General features: G+C 39.9%; 3 protein-coding genes across 5 annotated transcripts; 1 reads left to right on the top strand and 2 right to left on the bottom strand.

The window, feature by feature from the left end:
• Positions 1-20: 20 nt before the first annotated feature.
• LOC129377785 (interleukin-21 receptor) lies at positions 21-7,825 on the bottom strand. Its single transcript, XM_055057941.1, has 8 exons — positions 7,593-7,825; positions 5,191-5,311; positions 4,932-5,119; positions 3,922-4,076; positions 2,695-2,878; positions 2,514-2,613; positions 2,344-2,422; positions 21-1,569 (listed from the first exon to the last, which is right to left on the bottom strand). Exons 1-8 carry the CDS (start codon positions 7,690-7,692, stop codon positions 1,111-1,113), a joined length of 1,386 nt encoding a protein of 461 aa, XP_054913916.1. The 5' UTR covers positions 7,693-7,825; the 3' UTR covers positions 21-1,110.
• cfap119 (cilia and flagella associated protein 119) lies at positions 1,499-14,920 on the top strand. Of its 3 annotated transcripts, none has more exons than XM_055057953.1 (9): positions 10,662-10,861; positions 11,027-11,105; positions 11,217-11,282; positions 11,363-11,526; positions 12,392-12,462; positions 12,557-12,673; positions 13,390-13,462; positions 13,538-13,594; positions 14,722-14,920. In XM_055057953.1, the coding sequence occupies exons 2-9, from the start codon at positions 11,044-11,046 to the stop codon at positions 14,880-14,882; spliced, it is 771 nt and encodes a 256-aa protein (XP_054913928.1). In that variant the 5' UTR covers positions 10,662-10,861; positions 11,027-11,043; the 3' UTR covers positions 14,883-14,920. The 3 variants fall into 3 exon arrangements, with proteins under 3 accessions (XP_054913930.1, XP_054913928.1, XP_054913929.1); XM_055057954.1 differs by having other exon boundaries at positions 10,664-10,861; positions 11,071-11,105; XM_055057955.1 differs by lacking the exons at positions 10,662-10,861; positions 11,027-11,105 and adding an exon at positions 1,499-1,579.
• On the bottom strand, positions 14,897-19,893 carry phkg2 (phosphorylase kinase, gamma 2 (testis)). Its single transcript, XM_055057943.1, has 10 exons — positions 19,716-19,893; positions 19,304-19,405; positions 19,038-19,213; positions 18,143-18,197; positions 17,999-18,064; positions 17,538-17,701; positions 17,353-17,443; positions 16,577-16,730; positions 16,378-16,503; positions 14,897-15,984 (listed from the first exon to the last, which is right to left on the bottom strand). The coding sequence occupies exons 2-10, from the start codon at positions 19,396-19,398 to the stop codon at positions 15,739-15,741; spliced, it is 1,173 nt and encodes a 390-aa protein (XP_054913918.1). The 5' UTR covers positions 19,399-19,405; positions 19,716-19,893; the 3' UTR covers positions 14,897-15,738.
• Positions 19,894-20,101: the final 208 nt, after the last annotated feature.

Genomic DNA, 20,101 nt, shown 5'->3' with positions numbered 1-20,101 from the left:
CTTTATTCAAGCAAATTTTATTGGTGCCATAAAACTATACAGTTCAAAAGCTGTGAAAATGCATGAAATAAAACTCGTAGAGAAACTTTACAAATCCCTAAAGAACATTGAAAATTTTATTTTACTTCATTAAAACCATAAACTTTAATTTGAGCCTGAAAACAAAACCAGCTGTGCAGCATGGTGGTGGCAGCATCATGCTGAGTCTGGCTGGAGCTGGTGCTCCGTTCAAGTTCCCTTGTGACCGAGTTACCATGGTAACTGCGTTCTGGTTAGCGAAGTTGGGATTCCAAGATGGCGGCGCTCACGTTGGTGACGGACATTTTTCAACAAACGTAACGATTTGTTCAGGTTAGAGTTTCTTTAATTTGAAGCATTTTAAATATTTCAGCTGCTGAGCCGAGAGCGGCCATATTCCTTTCTTCCCTGACTTTCTTCTTCTACTCTCCCATTTGAATGATTGTGTTATTTCAGTTCTTAAAGGGGCGGTGCTATGTGCTTTCTAGGTATATAGTGTCATTTTACAGCATATTTAACTGTTGCTTTCAGTTATAAAAATATATTTCAAGTATGACTTGAGAAATTTGACTTTCTGATTGAACGCCTTGACATTGGGCGTCTGTCTCGAAGCCTTGCTGCTCTTTCTGAAGCTCCGCCTTCAGGAAGTGGTCCAACATGGCTCCTCTATTAACGTTTTTTCCAGTGTTGCTCTGAGCAGCAGCTGCTATAATGAGCTCAGCAGCTGTTTGCTAATTGCTGCTGGCTAGTCTGAAGGAGCTGAGAGGGGGAGGAGCTACGCCTTGAAGGCGGGGCTATGTCCACCCCGGCGTTTTGAACAACTGAATGGTTGCCATGGAAATTAGGGGATTTCTCAGACACGTATGAATCATTTTTAAAACTAGTCAAAGTCTGTATGTGGATCTAACTGAGCATCTTGGACAGCTGAGTTGCTCTGCAGTCATTTTGACGGCCTGAAGCGGTTTTACAGTGAATTCCTGGAGGAGTCGCCCCCTGCAGGCGCTCAGCTGCAGCTGCAGGTCAGGTTATGTATGAGTGGATGCCATAAAGCTGAAGTGTGAATATTTTTCGGGGTTTTGCTGCATAACCTGTTTACGCCTCCATCCCAGCGTCGCAGAAGCGCGGGAAGACCGTGAGGTCTCCATGGCAACCCGCCGCGGCGCAGCCGGCCTGCTGCAGGCCGCTCAGCGTGCAGTACTCGTTGCAGTACCAGGCCGGCTCCTTCTCCAGGGAGGTGTCGCTGCAGAGCCAGCAGCCGGAGTCCTGCGCCGGGCTGCAGGGCCGGCAGTAGCCGCTCAGGCTGCGCACCGAGCTGCGCTGGTCCAGCAGCGCGGCCGCGCAGCCGCAGACCGACCCCTGCGTGCTCAGGACGTCCACTGATGACGACATGTTGCTGTAGGCTCGGTTCTCCATGAAGTGCTGCTGGAACTGGGCCGGGTACTGGTGGAACTGGAAGTCCTGGGCCGGCGTGCACTCCACCAGGCTGTCGATCTGCAGCGCCTCCTCTGGCGTCATCACGTCGGCCGCGTTTTCCTGCGTGACCACCCAGCTCTGCCGGACGGTAAGGAGCTCGGTTCATTTTATTCCGATTAATCGATTCATCGTGAGAAAAACTGATTATCCTATAGATTAACCTAGTGGTCTAAAAATTGCTCACCAGAATAATATCTCATTCTTTTAGTTATTCCGATTAATCAATCATTCCTTCCAAAATTATGATGATTGATTGATTGATTGATTGATTGATTGATTATTTTTATTATTCTGATGACTAATCAAATAGACAGAGTAATTGATTATTTTTTCAGATTAATTGGCACATTCTGCAAATTCTTTATTTACTAACATAACCTTATTATAACTCTAAAAATACATAAAAACTCAATTAAATAATTTCTATTTACCTTTTTAAATAAGAAAACAAACATTTTATTGCCTTAAATAAAATAACAGCGAGCCTCTCGTGAGTTTTTGCTCGTTTAAGAATGAAATGATTTTTATGAAATCAACAAGAGAAAAGATCTGACTGAACATGAATTCGTGTTAAATCCAAAATCGATGTTTTTGTGCAGTTTTGGTTTAATTTATGTTTTCTTCAAATGGCAGTAATTTGAATAATTGATTAATCAGTTGAATTGTCCACAGAACAAAAATACTAAAAAGATAATTTTACCACTAAAACAAACTAAAAGAAGCAGCAGAACCAGTTGAGTTGCCGGTTCTGCTGCAGGTTCTGCTGCAGGTTCTGCTGCAGGTTCTGCTGCAGATTCTGCTGCAGGTTCTGATGCAGGTTCTGCTGCAGGTTCTGCTGCAGGTTCTGGTTACCTTAAAGTCTCCCTGACAGTCTTTGTACAGGCTGTGGAAATACGGAGCAGGAGTTGGGATGAAAGTGCTGCGTTTCCACCTGGGTCAAAATGTTTCGTTTTTACAAAAACGTTTTCATAAACTCATAATAAAATTACATTTTTAATCTTTTAGAAAGAGGAGAACCTTACTTTCTGACTGAACCGTAGCAAACCAGCACCAGAACCACCAGAGCACACAACAGGCCAAAGGTCACAGGCAGTTTGAAAATGAATCCGTTTTCCTGAAAAGCTGCAGAAACACAAGAAAACCCATAAAACCAGCAGACAGGAACGTTTCTGCTCCGCAGGCCGAATGTTAATTGAATCTGACCATCTGCGGCCGGATCCGTCCTCCACCGGACCGCAGAGGACCAGTCGCTCCACTGGCCCTGGTAGTGGCCCTGGTTTGGACTGGACCGGACTTGCGCGGCGTACTCGGTGCCGGGCTCAAAGTGCTCGTTGTCCACAGAGTCTGTGGTGCTGCTGCTGGTGATGCTGATGTTTCGAGCTTCTCGCTGAAAACCAAACAGAGCAGAAGAATCCAGTCAAACATTGGATCCAAAACATCGGATTAAACCGGAACGAGAGAATAAATAGAACCGGGGGAAACGTTTGGACCCAGCGGGGTTCCGTACATCAACAACTGGACACAGATTACAGCCGCAAAACTTTGGAATCAGATTATTATTAAATATGATTTAATTTGGTTCCAGAAAAGCTTTATTAAAATATGTTGAATTGTTTTTTCAGTTTAAAGGAAAGAATAATCTTCATCGTTTGATTCTTGTGTTGCCATAGTTACAGTCTGAAGCGAGTTTAATTTTTTCTTTGGTTTGTTGGACGATACGTCTGAAAACCGTATCGTGATGCATCTGAAAACCGTATCGCGATACGTCTGAAAACCGTATCGTGATGCATCTGAAAACCGTATCGCGATACGTCTGAAAACCGTATCGTGATGCATCTGAAAACCGTATCGCGATGCGTCTGAAAACCGTATCGCGATACGTCTGAAAACCGTATCGTGATGCGTCTGAAAACCGTATCGCGATACGTCTGAAAACCGTATCGCGATACGTCTGAAAACCGTATCGCGATACGTCTGAAAACCGTATCGTGATGCGTCTGAAAACCGTATCGCGATACGTCTGAAAACCGTATCGCGATACGTCTGAAAACCGTATCGCGATACGTCTGAAAACCGTATCGCGATACGTCTGAAAACCGTATTGCGATACGAGCGATTCATATCAGCCTGTCAATAATTATTGATCAGTTTGAATGATCAGAAATACTGACAAACTTTACAGTTTTATCCAGTTTTCTCTCCATTTTGTTTTTTGATTTTTATCCATTATGAGGCAAAGAGGGGGAACGACAGGTTGTTGCTAGGCAACCAAAGAGCGAGTGAGTGAGTTGATTCAACCAACCTGAAATGTTTTGTTTATTAAATATTAATCAGATACATTTTCTACTGGTATTGATCGTGTGACTATTGTATTGTTATTGATGTATTGTCTCAGTAACTAATAATGGCTGATTGATGATCTGATCTCACCCGGTGTTTGTCGGCCATCTTGTGAAACTGCAGCTGGTACATCAGGTATTCTCCCAGCGCCGTGTCGGAGAATCGCTCATAGGTGCTTTTCCAGGTGAAGTGGTGCTGGGTGGAGTCGTGGCTGACCTCCAGGCAGCAGGGGGCGCTGGGCTTGACTGACGGAGGAAACAGAGCGGGCTTTACCTGAGCTGCCACAGGTAGAGCAGCATGTTGACTCAGGACCACAAATAATGATTATTCCATCAATTATTCTGACAATTGTTGAATTTTTTATAATGAGCAATCAATTACTACTAATAATAATAGATTTTTATGACAGTCAATCAATTCTGATGATCAATTAATCTAATAAAAAATTAGTACACCCTGAAGATTTTTTATTTAATCACTTAAGCCTTTTTATAAATGCATTAAAAGATGTAAATAAATCATTTAAGCAGGAAAATAACTAATAGAAATGGTTTTTAATAGATTTCTTTATACAGTTTCTTATTCTAAAAGTAAAAAAAAACATTTGTGAGAACATAATGTTTAGATTAAAAAAACTAGAGAATCAAAAACTTTTGACTTTTAAAACATTTAAATTTGAGATTTTTCTATTCTGCAAATTATCAACATTTCAGACTTAAAGGTTTTAATATATTTTATAAAAAATTTGATTATTTTCTCCCAAATGTTTTCAAACTCAAAAATGAAATTTTTTCCTGAAGATTTCTGAGATTAATTTCAAGTTTTCTTCTCATAAAATTCTGACTTTGACCTCAGAAATTTCAAAGAAAAAAACTCTGAAATTTCTAGTATTTTTTTTTTTCTTGTAAAGTTTCAACTTTTGGAGCTCAGAAAATTTCACCTTTTTTTCTCTAAAATTTCTGAGATGAATGTAAAATGTTCAGTTTTTCCTGCTCCTGTGTTTTGGGTCCCTGGTTTATTTCTGTTCTTCCATAAACGGCCCAGTAAAATCCAGAAGGTTTGTTGTTGTGATAACATTTGTTCAAATAATCCAGACTTACTGTGTAACTCCGGCTCATAATCTTCCTCCAGTAACTCACACATTTCTTTCTGGTTTTCACACAAAGAAATTTCAAAATTTTCATCGTCTGAAAATCTTTCCGCCTCGCCGTCGTCGTGCGTCAGGGATCTGTCGAGCGAACAGAAGAAGCCGGACGTCGTGTTTTTCAGCAGACATTTATAATCCCTCCTGTGGAGAAAGAAACCAAAACGTAATGGCCGCTGTGGCTACGGGCCGTTTGGCGCTTTAATCTGCCTTACTGGTCCAAATCGCTGGTGACTCTCAGCCAGTAGGTTCTGTTGCTGGCTGCTGGCGAGGCGTTCAGGGAACAGTTGAGGGTGAACACATAATCGTTCACACAATCCAGATTATAACCTGCGTCTGGAAAAGATGGCAGACATGAATTTTGATCAGTTTTAGTTCATATCGGGGATCTTAATCCCATTCGTTCCTGAGTTTATTCTCCTGCCATTATCCTAAAATAAACAACCAGAATCATAAACCAGCTGCTTTATGATTTTTAATGTCTGGAAGTTAATCTGTCGCAGTAATCCCGTAATCTGCCGTCATTTGGAGGTTTAATTTGATATTAAATGATTTCTTTGGACTTAAAATTGCATCAAATGTTTGATACAGTTGAAAAGAAGGAAAAAAACAAATTTTACTTGAAAACTAAGTAAATATTTTACTAAATAATAAATAAAATGAAAAAGAAAGAACAAAACAAACAATAAAAGCAAATATTGCCTGTAAAGTATCTTTTTTATTGTTATTATATTTAGTAAACAAAAGTCCCTTTTAATAAACTCCACAACTAAAATCAGGCTAATAAATTAGTTTCCTACTAATATATATTTACACACATTTAACTAGTTAGTTTTTCATCAACACTAATTAATTATTGACTCAAAACAAGATGAAAAATGAATTTATTTTATTTGTACAAAAATATTTCCACTAGAAACGAGACTTGAGTTTTACAGTGCAGAGAGCCGAGAAGCGTTAGCATCGGTGCTAACGCTAACACCTGCTGTGCGAATTAATTCAGGCTGATTTGGTGTTTAAAATGTTTCATTTGGAAAAGTTTTCAGAGGAAGTTTTGAGGATTTTAGCTTCAGTGCTGCTGAACTAGACGGACAGGAAGTCAAGTTTTCTTTCGTTTGAAGGTTTTTGTCTCGTGTTTCAGATCTTTAAGCTGAAACTGTGCAGGCCTCACTGCCTCAGCATAGGTCAAAGGTCATGACTTGACAACACATCTGCTGTGAATCTGCTGTTTTTAGTCGCTCATATTATTTTTTATAATTAAGTTTGTTTTATGATCTATGGATTGTTGTTTTAAAGTAACAAAATAAATCCAGAAATACTTTATAATGGTGCTAAAACTTCAGTAAAATAAAAACATGATTTTATCCTGTTTATTTCAGTTTCTAAGAAAACACTGCGAGGTTTTAGAGCCGCTGTAACCGAGCGATTTATTAATAATTTCTGGGTTTGTTTTTGTTTCAGCTGCTTGTCGTCATTTCGTCTGAAATAGACCAAAGTGTTTTATTCTGCCTGACCGACCTTAAGCGTGTGAAAAGTCAGACGCTGACATGTTCACAGCCTCTGCTCAAAAAATAATACAAGATGAACTTATTAAAGCCACTGCAGCCCCCATTTCAGAGAATTAAACATTTTTATTCAGATTCTCTTCATTTGAAGAACGAACAGCAGCTAACATGCAAGAATATTTGGCCTAATTTCTGCTGCAAATATCTGGAAATAAAACAAAAATAACTTAGAAAATGAAGTTTCACCAGTTAAAGCAGCTTGTTTTATTTGACTGGAACAAAACATTTCAGAAAGTTTCAAAGTTCAGCTTTATGTAAAACACTGTAAAAACAGAATCTGATTTAGTTTAGTGGTGGAAACATTTCAGCCTGAAATACGGCAAAATGAAATTACTTTTTGACAGAAGCTTGTTTTAAGTCAATAATTTGTTCATATTGATAAAAATGACTAGTTTTGCTTTCAAATGATTTCATTTATAATATGGAAAAAATACAATCTTAAAGGTTAAATAATCTGCTGGTCAAAGCAGAACTTTTTGAAATCAATATTAAGAATTATTAACTCACCTGTGACTCACTGAAAAGTTACTATGAGTTTATTTTGTTTATTTTTATTGTGCTGAGATGTTTGCAGTAGATTCTAGACTAACATGACTTGGTAAGACTTTGTGTTTTTGCAGTGTAAGAGCGCTAAAAAGGAAGACTGAGTGTTAGCTTCTGCGCTAAAACGGTCTCTGCTGCGCATATTAATGCTTTTTGAAGTAAATTTATTGTGTGAAATATCAAATAAATTCAGCTAAAAACTTTTCAAATCAGCTCCACTGGCAGATTATTTCATTTTTTACAGTGGAAATTATTTTTGAAGTGAAATAATCTGCCAGTGGACCTGCAGCTGTTACTGAGAAATTGACTTAAAACATATGAATATTTCTTCCATTTTGTCTTATTGAAGATATTTACAGTGGAAACAAGAGCAAAAATACTTTTTAAAATTTGTGTCTTTAGCAGGAAACAGTTCAGAAGTTTCTCCTAAAACATAAAATCTAATTTTTAAATCTTTAAAGCGTCGTTCTGCTGACGCTAATGAAGTATTTCATTAAGCAGAGAGAAACCTGCAGCCTGGTCTCCTAGCACGCAGGTGGAGCGGAGGAGAGTCAGGATCAGCAGCTTCATCCTCAGAGGAGGCCGGCGCTCCATCATCATCATCATCATCAGCTGCTGCGGCGCCGCCGGCTCAGATCTCTGCGCTCTCTGAGGTCTGCAGAAGCTTTAAAGCCGCCTGATGGAGGCGGGGATCCGTTTCTCACCAATCGGCTTCGCTCAAACAGGATGCTGCTGGTTTTGTTGTTTTATTCTAAAAGCAGCTGAAGTGTGAAGCTGGACTTCAGCAGGTTTCCTCTCAGCAGATGGATGTTTGTGAATCGTGATGTTTGCTGTGTTGGTGGGATGATCGGAGGGTTTCATGCCATATTCACCATGTGGTGAGGCTGATTTTGATTGCTGCACTGATAAACATGCAGAGATGAAACTAAACATGCCACGAGAAATTTTACCGTCTGAAGGAGCGAACAGCCGACGCTGAGCATCGTTTCACTTTCAGCTGGAGGAAAATGTGACAAGTTTAATCACAGAAACTGATTTTCTGCTAGTAAACGTAGCTTAGCTTCAGGACGCACTGATCCGCTGTTTTCACTTCTGATACCGGTACCGATATCTGAGGCCAATTATCGGCCGGTCCGATTAAAACAAACAGCTGAAGTGGCTTAAAACTTTTCTTTTTTTAAACCCGGATGAACTGAAGCATAAATTTATTTGATAACTGGATGAAAGATGAAAAATCAACTTTAATCTGTTCAGCCAGTAGAAATAAATAAAACCAAAATATTAACTTGACATGAAACATAAACACCAACAAACTTTCTTTCAGATACTTCAGAAAATCTAACTATGAATTTTAAATTTAAGGTAAAATAAATAGTAAAGCATAGAGTTAGACTGAATAGATCTGCGTTTATGAGTCAGGCAGATCAGAGCCGGCCCAAAGCACCTGCGAGTTAAGCAGCTGCTTACGGCCTCCAGAGAAATTTATATTTTATCATAAAATTAATCAAGTGAGTAAAGCAGCGTAGTAAAAATATTCCGACATGTGATTTTTTAAAATAAGTTATTCAAGTAAATGTAACTATTATTAATAAGTGCCATTAATAACCATTATTGTGATTTTGGTCATTAAAAAAACCAAACATCCTGTATATTCTGCTCTCTGTGATGATCAGTTTTAAATATTTCATCAGTTACTCAGAACTTTTGACCAAAAACTTTCTTTCTGTTGCTTCACTGCAGTTTTTCTCTTTATTTCTCTGCACTGACAACAAAGATAAAATTCTGATCTTATTGTCTGCAGCTTTTTAAACATAATCAGAATATTTTTACTGTTTTCCTCAGTTTGGATGTTGCTGGGCCCTCGGTGGCCCCTGCAGCAGGAACAGAGGAGCTGTTGTGCAACGACGCAGCAGCAGGGCTGGGCGCGGCGCTGCTGCTGCGGCGCTGCTGCTGCGAGGCTGCGGCGCTGCAGCTGCGATGCTCAGATAAAAAACCCCGAGGCCCACGGCTTCCTTTAGCGCCTCTGATTCTGTAGATCTGCAGCTGCAGCGTTCGATGAGACCGTCTGCATGAAAACGACCAAACGATTCACAGCGACCGTCTGGAGGAAAATAAAAACCTGACAGCAGCTCTCAGAAGAACCTGAACGCATTCTGCTGCTGAGAGGTCAGAGGTCACAGCCATCACAGTCATCTCTGATGCGTTTGGGTTCGGTTGTCGGAAACATCTCATCTGGCCTCAGAGCGACAAGCTATTTTTATTAATTAGCAGCTCGACTCCTGGCCTGCAGCCGCTGGTGGAAATATTTATGTTGCGCAACCTGAGATGTGTTGATCTTTAGCGCCGAGCGTCTCTGCAGCATCTGATATCAGGAGTTTTTAAAAATAAAAAACTGTGGTGATAAAACTCTGATATGACACGAAGCGCTTCGCTATCACACTGATAACAAGGATTTTAAAGGAACATCTGCTTGATAACAAATGGCAGCAAGAGAGAAAAAATAACCAGTGAACTGTGAAAGCATGAGATGTTTTTACTGCGAAACCAAAGAAAAGTCCAATTCTGCTTTTATCAAATAGAAATAAAGTAATATTTGGTATTTATTTGGTAATAAAGGTCATTAGAAATGAAATGTTTCTACCTGAGGTGCAGCTCCTCCAGAGTTTGGACTCATCCCTGAGTTCTGGTTCTGGATGTTATGTTTTCTGATCATCCTGAAGATTCTTGTTTGGATTATGCTTCAAAATCCTCTTATCCTTTACTTAACTCATATTTTTTCCTTTCACTCAACTTTCTGAATGTTTTCAGTGTCTGTAAGCTGAAATCACCAAAGTTACAAGATATTAAGCCTTGAAATATTTCATTCTGTGTGATGATTATGTGATGATCTTTCCATAAACTAAACATGATCCTGCAGGACCAGCCGGGTTGGGCCCCGCTGGGCCACCCCTTGGGGCCGCCACTGGTTTCACACTCAGTTCTGCAGAATTGTGAGTTTTTTATTGATATTTTAAAATACGTTTTTACTTTATCATGTTTCCTGACCTGGTGTCTTTGAACATTGTCTGAACAATAACAAATATTTATATTTATTAATTTGGCTAACAGTTATTAGCCTGGTGATCTTTGTTACGTCATCATCGTGTTTATTCATGATTTACTGAAATGAAACTATGATGTTAAGTTTTCTCATGCTTTTATTTTGGGGGAACAGTTTTTAGCGGTGCTAGACCGGAAACCGGAAACCACTGAACCCCGTTGCTAGGTTACCAGGGACTCGTTCCCTCCTCGTGACGTTTATTCATCATTTCTTTGTTTTCATACAAACACAGAACTGTTTCCATATGCATATCTATGTCTTCATGTTTTATTTTATGCTCCCCTGGTAAATTGTTATTATTAATATAACAATATATTATTATTATTATTATTATTATTATTATTATTATTATTATATCCACAGTAAAATTGTCTGGTTGTTTATTGTAATAAATAAAGTTTATTAAAAAAAACAACAAAAAACAGTGTTGTTTCTTTCCGTGCTAATATTTTGGGGGAACAGTTTTTAGTTACCGGAAACCGGAAGCTGACGTGGCGCCGTTGCTAGGCAACCATAGACGCGCGGCTGTCGCTTTGCGGCGTTTCAGATCCTCCAGTCCAAACATTGAACTTTTACTGTCTCTGCGTTATTTTAGGTTCACAAGCAAATAATTATTAAGTTTTTGGTTTTTAGTTACTGCAGTTCAATTAGAGAAATAAAATGGACGCTAACATTAAGGTAAGCTCCTCATTGGCTGCTGCTTTATTATCTTAATATTCTCTTAACTTGTAATTATTATGTGGTTCTTTTGTTTTCATTGAGTTTTTTCCTGAAAAGTTAAAATATGATGCAAAGCTTCTATCAATAAGCAGAGACATGATGTTTCTCCTTGGTTATTTTCAGGTTAATTTGTCCAGGTAATGAAATCAGATACCTGTTCTCCACAGGTACCTCGGGACCTGAAAGCAAAGTTGTTGCTATGGTGACATCATCTTGATTGCATTTTGGTTGATTTACACCAGAACTCTCTGGTCGGGTTTTAACCCGACCAGAACTCTCTGGTCGGGTTTTAACCCTGGATCCGTTCTTCCAGGACAGACCTCAGCTTCCACGACATGGAGGTCATCGAGCAGGCCCGGTCCGTTCCGGACCTGGAGAGGTGCTTCTGTTCACGCTCAGACATCCTGCGGCTCCTGGATGCTCCAGGTTTTAACCGCTGCCTCCTCTGGCCTGTGGCAGGACGCTGTGCAGCGCGCTGACCCTCGACCTCCCAGAGCCAGAGAGAGGAGTCCTGCTGGAGCTGTTGGTCCAAACGGTGCTGTTCTGCAGGCAGCAGGGCTTCAATAATGCGCAGACGTCTGCTCTGCTCTCCATCATCAAGTCCATCCACGAGGCCAACATTGGTGAGAAAACTCAGCTGTTTTGATCATGAAGCGCTGCAGACGCTTATTGAACTGAAAATAGAGCAGTTTGGCACTTACTTTAAAATATAGATATTAACTGTCTCCATGACAGTTTGTGATGAGTCAAATAATCTGTGAACAAATCGATCCAAACGCACCAAAAACAACCAATCAGAGCCAGGAGGCGGGGCGTAGCGCTGTCAATCATCCGTGTATGCTGCTAAACGTGTTAAAGTCGAGAGACAACTTATCTGACAGGAAAAGCATTTATCTGTCTTGTAACCAGATTTGGGGAGAAAAGAGAAACATTTGCTGGAATAACTTGTTAAAAAAAACATTTTTCACACACTTTTTACTTTTACTTGAGTAATTTTATTATGAAGTATTTCTGCTCTTACTGGAGTGAAATTTCTGTATTTTCTACCCTCTTAATAAAATAACCAGACATTCGCCAGACTCAGACACAAAGCTGCAGTTTCTGCTAAAGTTTCATCAGTTTTTTATTGATAGAAAATGATTTGGAAACATTTTCCTTTTGCCTGATTTTATGTTTTGTTACTTTTATGAATTATTGTAATTTTGGTCCTTAGAAAAATTCCAACATTTCCACTTAACTTTATATTTTGGCCTGATGATGATGATGTGATTTTTAAATATTAAATGATTGATAATTTGATCAGTTACTCAGTACTTTAGACTTTTTACCAAATACTTTTGCTTCTTTTGGATGGAAACCTTTGACCTTTGAGTGCTGAAATGCAACTGTAGTTTTCTGGGGTCTCCACCCAAATATGCAGAAACATATTTGTTGCATCCAGCAGCTTTAAGGATTTAAGGATTTAACGAAGGATTCTTCGTTTTGCAGAAACTCCTCTCAACAACTCTGAGCAGTGTTTCAAATACTGCAACGATCTCCTGCTGTGCCACTCGGTCAGGGTGCGTGTCGCCAGCAGGCCTGTTCTAGTCGCAGCTGAACCTTTTCGTCTCGCCGCCGCGTTCCCTCCTGATGCGCTCGTCTCTCTTCCTCCAGAGGCCTCCGTTCAGCGTCAAGCTGTTCAGCCAGGAGGAGACCCACTGCGTTTTAAATTACATCCAGGACAATTACCTGCGACACGACAGACTCTACAAATACATATTCACCCCGCAGGTAACGTCCGTTCGGCCCGACTTCTTCCAAACAGGAGCCTGGAAAACCCCACAGCTCTGGTTCAGTTGGGAAACGTTGATGATTTTCACCCACTGTGGAGTAAAATCGGTCCTGTTGGATGGCAGACTGGGCCTTTGGAGATAGAAAGAAAACATGAAAATCTGCTTTAAAAACACGGAAGGTCAAAAAATGCCAGCAAAAACACAAATTTTGAGATTTATTTAAAAATTGTCTAGGAAAAACAAAAACAATTTAGAGAAAAGTGACAAATATGCTATAAAAACTCAAATCTTTTAGTTTGAAAAGTCAAAAATTTTGCTAACAAAATTTTTGAGATTAATCCCAGAATTTTTCCCAAAAAACATGAAAATTCTGAGTTTTAAAAGTCACAATTATCTAGAAAATCTTTGAGGAAAAAACTTTATTTATTATAAAATAAATGTATTAAAATCTTAAGAAATTAATAAATCTTAATTTCTTTGAAATTAATAAATTTTCTAGCAAATTTACTTTTCAGACTCAGAAATAAATCTAGTTTTTCTACAAATTTCCCTTTTTATTAGAATAAAAAAATATTTGTTCAAATATCAAAATATTCTTACACATTTTAAAATAAGTTTGGGATTTATATTTTCTTTTCTTTGATTCATTCATGTGACAATATGTGGAGTAAAGCTGATACTGAATTATTTTCTCCTTTTTAAATCTCCCGTCAGATGAAACTTGATTTGTTTTTAACTTATTCTGGGAAGGGAGGAGAGGGATTGGCTGCAGACGAAGCTGCTGCAGGTAACAACTTCTCTGCTTAACCTGCATCAAAACTGGAGGCAAAATAATAAAAAAAAAACTTTTATTCCAAAACAGGAGACGATTCTTCTGACACACAGAAAGCTTCGGCCATGGAGGAAGAAACTGCAGAAGGTAAAGTTACAGTTTCCAACAAACTGATGACAATTTGTGGAACTAAATCTGATCAAGTGTTTTTAGTTTCTAGTGCAAATATTTTTGTACATTTGGAAAAATTCAAAACTAACTTAGAAATAACGTTTCAGCAGAAATATGAGCTTAATGTTTATAAAAAAATTAATACTTCCAAAGGAAAATTTAATAATCATCTGGCAGAACAAAAAGATCATGGATTCAATCAACTAACAATAAATTGATAATTAGCAATTTTCTCAAAAAACTGAGAAGAAAATTGTTTTTTCTCACATTATTAAACTGTATTTAGAAAAACCTCGTAAGTTGCTCAATAGAAAAATAGAAGATGAAACCAATAAATGTGAATGAATCCCACATGAACAGAGACGTTCACACAGAAAAGCCGCCTGTTGCTGGAAGGAACGTTAAAACTTCATTAAATCCCCAAAATCTCCCGGTTTTACTGGCATCTTGTTAAAATGTCCCTTTTTTTGTTTATCTACTGTTTAGATATAAAAACAGAACCGCACAAAATGTTTGGACACTTTCCAGTCTTGCAGCCATCTTTGTTTTCACTGGTAGTGATGACCAGTGGCGCCCTCTGCTGGATGGAGGTCAAACTGCAACATTAAAAAGGTCTAAAATCAGGTTATTAGTCAATTGAGTCAATGATCCGATTAGCAATCATTTAATATTTAACAATATTAAATATGAAGTTAACTGACAATTTTGGTATTTTAATGACCAAAATGACTTTAATTAATTTAAAGTAATAAAAAAAAAAAAAATCAGACAAAATAACATTTTTCCAAATGGATTTCTTTCGATAAAAAAACATAAACTATCTGATGAATGTTTGGTTAAAACATGTTTGTTTTTCATTCAGTGAAAAGAAAATCCAAAATTTTTACTCAAATAAAAGCAGATTTTATTCCTGTGACTCAAGTAAATGTAACTAGTTGCTACTCCACTCTGATGGGAACCAATTTTAATGTAATAAACTATTAATTAAATTCAAGTTTACAGACAGCATCTATAACTTTAAGGTTTCTTAGGGATGTTTTATCAGAGGCAGCTATCAAAATGGCCGTCTGTGTTGACAGCATTAGCGCTGTGTGTCCCTCCAGCCTCCGTGGACCTGAAGGCCCTGGTGGAGCAGGAGGTCAGGGAGCAGATGGAGCAGGTGTCCAAGCAACTGGACCAGCGCATCAAAGAGACGGCGTCCGAGCAGAGCGGCAAAGCCCAGTCCGCCAAGTCCGCCAAGTCTGGCAAGAAAGGCAAAAAATAACCAGAACAGCCAACTTTAAATTAAACTACTTAAACATGTTTTATTGTCAGTAAAACATTTGAATTCACATACAGTACGATCCTGAAGCAGGCACTTAAAATGGAAATGATCAAAGCAAAGAGTCGGGAATGCTGCTGCTAGCTGCTGCTAGCTTTAGCTTTAATGCTTCTGCTAGCTTTTAATGCTGCGGCTAGCTTTAATGCTTCTGCTAGCTTTAATGCTGCAGCTAGCTTTAATGCTGCTGCTAGCTTTAATGCTGCAGCTAGCTTTAATGCTGCTGCTAGCTTTAATGCTGCAGCTAGCTTTAATGCTGCTGCTAGCTTTAATGCTGCAGCTAGCTTTAATGCTGCTGCTAGCTTTAATGCTGCTGCTAGCTTTAATGCTGCTGCTAGCTTTAATGCTGCTGCTAGCTTTAATGCTGCTGCTAGCATTACCATCAGTGAGTGGTTACGTTATTGAGGAATGCCTGAATCACATCTACAGTAACATACAGTACCGATATGCAACTCTGGAAGAGTTAAAATAACCAGGCTATAAAAATAATATCTGAATGTTTTCATTTCCAGTTTCCTGGCAGGCAAAAGTCTAAATATACACAGTGTACTTATGGAAATTATTGTGCAACATGTCCTCCTCTACAAAGTGCATCGCATGAAGTCTGTACAGAAAAAAACGTTTCAGTCATAATCTTGGATCGACACAGATAAGGAACATCAACATCTTGAACTCGCAGCGATGCGTTCAGGCGTCGCACTTCCTGATCCCTGAACTGCACGTCAGAATTAGACAGTAACACGACATGCACACGGTTAAATAAAAATGAACTAAAAGCAACGGCTCAGGTTTTAAAGCGGTTCTACGTCTCAAAGTCCTCCAGGCCCAGCAGGACGATCTTGGCCGTGTTCTGGAACAGAGCGGCCCGGTTCTGCTGCTCGCCCTTCTTCACCCAGTGGCCGTAGATCCGGAAGGCGCAGCCGTCGATGAGCTTCCGCACGCCGCGCAGCGAGTACGGGTCTCTGGCCAGAACCTCCCGGGTCAGAGGTCGGGCCCGGCGGTACCGGCTGTACATCCTGATGCAGGCCAGAACGCTCACGATCAGAACCTGGACGGGACGAGCAGAGAGAGAGAGCCACAAATCATCACCAAGAGTCACAAAGAAGCTTTACTGTAGAAAAAACGTGTAAATTTTATGAGTTTCAAAAAAAAATCTTAACTCAAAAATTCAAATGTTTTTTTCCAAGCAAATCTTTGATTTTTCAAATTTTCTAGAAAAAAAAATTTTCAGTGGAAATTTGAAACTAATAAAATGTCTTTATAAAGTGACATGAAGCTCAAAAGAGTCGATTTCTCATAAAGTTGCTGCTTTTAACAGGAAACAGGTTTGTGCATAAAACAATCAGTATTATATTATCGTAGCTTCCTGGCTTTTCCTGAAATAAAATAAATATCAAAGAATTATTCATGGTGTAATTTTGCTGGATTTCCCGGGACTCACCCTGAATGTCTTCCTGGGACTGAAGAGACGGACGTCTTCCCTCTGGTACAGCCTGAAGAAGGAGTGGGCCAGCGCCTGCTCCGCAGTGAGCCGGGCAGCCGGCTCCACCACCAGCAGCCTGGAGATCTGACGGTTCACACAGACGTTAGAAACCAAAGCGCTTTCTCATAGAACCGTGCGGGTCCGACGGGGAGCGCACCAGGTCCTTCACGGTGTCGGATCTGTCGTCCCACTCGGGCGAGCTGAACTGGTACCGGCCCTCCATGATCATCCTCAGCATCAGCATCTGCTTGCGGTGCCAAAACGGAGGCGATCCGGCCAGCAGCGTGAAGAGGATGACGCCGCAGGCCCAGCTTGGGGTCGGGACAAAACACAGAGGTCAAAAACACAAAACCTTACCGGCTGATTTATCAGGTCCATAAAATGTCTTAGAATATGACAAAACTAACAAGTAACTTTTCAGCAAGTTATCGGAGCTTGTTTTAGAACATATTGATGAAACGCTGCCTTTTTAAATATTCCAAACCCCAAATTTACTTCAACACACACAGTGGAAACCGTATCAGCGCAGAAGCTAACATTCCTTTCTCCACTCTTGCACTGCAAAAACACAAAATCTTACCAAGTAATTTTAGTCTTGCATCGACACCAAACATCTCAGTTCAGTCGAAATAAGATGAAACTAATTTACAAGTAAGTTTTTATAGAGAAATAAGAGCTTATTGAGAGTCAAAAATTCCTTAATATCGATTAAAATAAGTATTAATTTCAATGGCAAATTGTTTCACTTAATGTGGGAAAAATGTTAAAAGTGAAACAATCTGCCAACAATCTGAAAACAAGCTCCTATATTTTACAGAAAGTTACTTTAAGGTAGTTTTTTTTCAGATGTCATAAGATATTTCCCCCCAGAACTAGAAAAAGTCTTTGGTTTTGTGTTTTTGCAGGGAGGTGAAGCGCAGGGAAACCACTTACAGGTCCACCTCCTTCCCGTAGCCTGGATGCATCTCATCCATGGAGCATTTCAGTATTTCAGGCGCCAGGTATCCAGGTGTTCCACAGAGCTCTGATTTAAGAACACACTGCGTTTCAGACCCTGTCAGGACAGAAAATAATCTGTTTTTCTGTTTCTGAGCTGCTGGGCGGGATCTCCACTTCACCTCTGAGCTTCTCTCCAGGCTGCAGCTGCACAGAGAAGCCGAAGTCAGACAGCTTGATGTGTCCATGATCGTCCAGCAGGATGTTCTCCGGCTTCAGGTCCCGGTGGACGATGCTGAGGGAGTGCAGGTACTGCACCGCCTCCAGCAGGGCGCGCATGATGCTCCTGGTGACACAAACACAGCGGCTCACGCTTCTGTTCACCGTCTGAGAATCGACCAGCGATCGCATCCACTGGAACGATTAATCATGATTAATCGTTTCAGCCCTCAATGTTACTGACAATATCAAAAACTAAAGTTGACTAAACTTAAAATATTTATCTATTTATTACTTTATGTACTTGTTATTTTTTGTCAATTTGTTTGTTTTATTACTCATTTACCTCAGAGATGCATATCAGTGTATATAATAGCAGCATATTAGTTACAATCAGCAGAAACATGAACGATCAGGCTCTCACCTCGTCTCCTTCTCACTCAGAGTCACTTTTTCTGTGAGGTAGTCAAACAGCTCTCCTCTCCTCATTCTGTCCAGAAAAACAAACAGAAATCTAGAAAATATTCTAAATAATATTCCCCCTTCATTTCTCTGCTCTGATACTCACAAGTCAAACACTAAGAATATGAACGTTGTGGACTCGTAGGAATCAATCAGGGTGACTGGAGGAAACAAAACACAGAAAGAGTTAAAAGCATTTTGGGGCCCTGGGCAGATTTTCACTGGGGCCCCAAAGCAGCACGTACAGCTTACCTGCTGTTATTACTGGTATTATTACTGATATTATTACTGATATTATTACTGCTGCTTGTCAGTAGAGCTGGCTGGCAACTTGAGTAACTTTTTTTGAAACAATGTACTTTTAGCAGTATTTTTACTACACTGTATGTAATTTTATTATAAGTACTTTTATCCTTACAGGAGAGAAATTTCTGGATTTTCTACCCACTGAATGAGAAACAAACATGTTTTAACCAGAAACTCACCAGACAAGATTCACACCTGCAGTTCTGTTAAGGATTCATTCGTTTTTGTTTTTTTGTTGTTGTTGTTTTGGAAAAAAACTCATTTGGGAAAATGTCCTTTTCCCTGATTTTGTTATTTTTTCCTATTTATATGAATTATTATCATTTTGGTTCCTCTTAACTTTATATTTCGGTCCATCTGATCATGTAACTTTTAGATTGAAATGATTGATAAATTGACATTTTGCCAAACACGTTTTACTCTTGATGAATTTCTTGGACGGCTACTTTTCACCTTTACCTGGTAAAATATGCTGCTGCAGCTCTTTGTTGAGTATAATTTTTATGATGATAATAAATGAGACTCTGACCAACATTTTGATGTGAAATGATGACAAAATGTTTACTGATCTTCCCAGCTGTGTGTCTGTCTTTATATTTGTGTTTTTATGATGCAAAGCTCATGAATAAACTTGACTGGTTGCCTGATAACAGAAATCATTCCTCCATGTTCTGGTGGCGTCTGGATGGACCTACTGATGGAGGAGTGGCCCTTCACCATGTTGAGGACCTGGATCTCCTTCAGGGTGGAGCTCTTCACCTCCTCCAGCTGCTGGACCGTCATCTTCTCGGCTGTGATCTCGATGATCTTCACGGCCAGCTCCTGGCCGGTGTGTCGGTGCACACAGCGCCTCACCACGCTGCTCACCCCCCTGCAGAGGCAGCACACCGGAAAGAACATCATGTTCCCTGCGCCGCCAGGCGGGACGCCGCGTCCTGCCCCGCTGTCCCGCTGGACTCACCGGCCGATCACCTCTTTGGGGTCGTACTTCTGGTAGAACTCCTTGGCCCCCACCCAGTCAGGTAGTTCATCCCCCAGGACGATGTCCTTGGTCATGACGTCACTATATGGCAACAAACTCAGGTCACATGTCACAGTTCACCACAAACACCCCGCTCCCTCCTGATAACACTTGTTTCATTCTTTGCAGATGAATCAGACAGTTTTATTGGAACCAGGCTGCTGTGTGTTGCAGGTCCCTGTTTCAATGACATCTAGATTTATTTAACCTGGTTCAATAAATTACATTAAAAAAATTAATCATTTTGTTCTACAGTAATCCCGATACACAGACTTTACCCATCGCGTGTTCACAGCGAACACAAAACTCAACCGCTTGAGAGGAAATTAAGAAATAGATTTTGGTTGCTGACCGAACAGGAAGCAGCTGAAACAGAACCCGCTCAGATAAACGACGTCCGGTCACTTTAACAGATCCACTCCGCTGGAAGTCATGACGGTTTGTGATCCGGCAGCTCGGAACTGACTCAAACTCCAGACCAACTCCGGAGCAATGTTTACAATCTGGTCAAATTCCTGCGAAATCGTTTTCCGCCGGTTTTGACTGGATGTAGTGAGACTGCCCCCATGTGGCAGGAGATGAGATTGCAGGGCGTGTATCCGTTCAAGACCCGAAACTACAAACAAAATTAGCTTGTTGCGTTTATGTGAGTATACAGCAAAATTATACAATTATTATTTTTATATGTATGAAATAAAAATTTATAAAGTACGAAGACAATGGCAAAACCTAGGTGGC

This window comes from Poeciliopsis prolifica, unplaced genomic scaffold, assembly GCF_027474105.1.
Source record: "Poeciliopsis prolifica strain line A6 unplaced genomic scaffold, Auburn_PproV2 SCAFFOLD049, whole genome shotgun sequence".
NCBI classification, from domain to species: Eukaryota; Metazoa; Chordata; class Actinopteri; order Cyprinodontiformes; family Poeciliidae; genus Poeciliopsis; species Poeciliopsis prolifica.
Note: the sequence above shows the minus strand (reverse complement) of the source record. Positions and strands in the feature narration are given on the sequence as shown.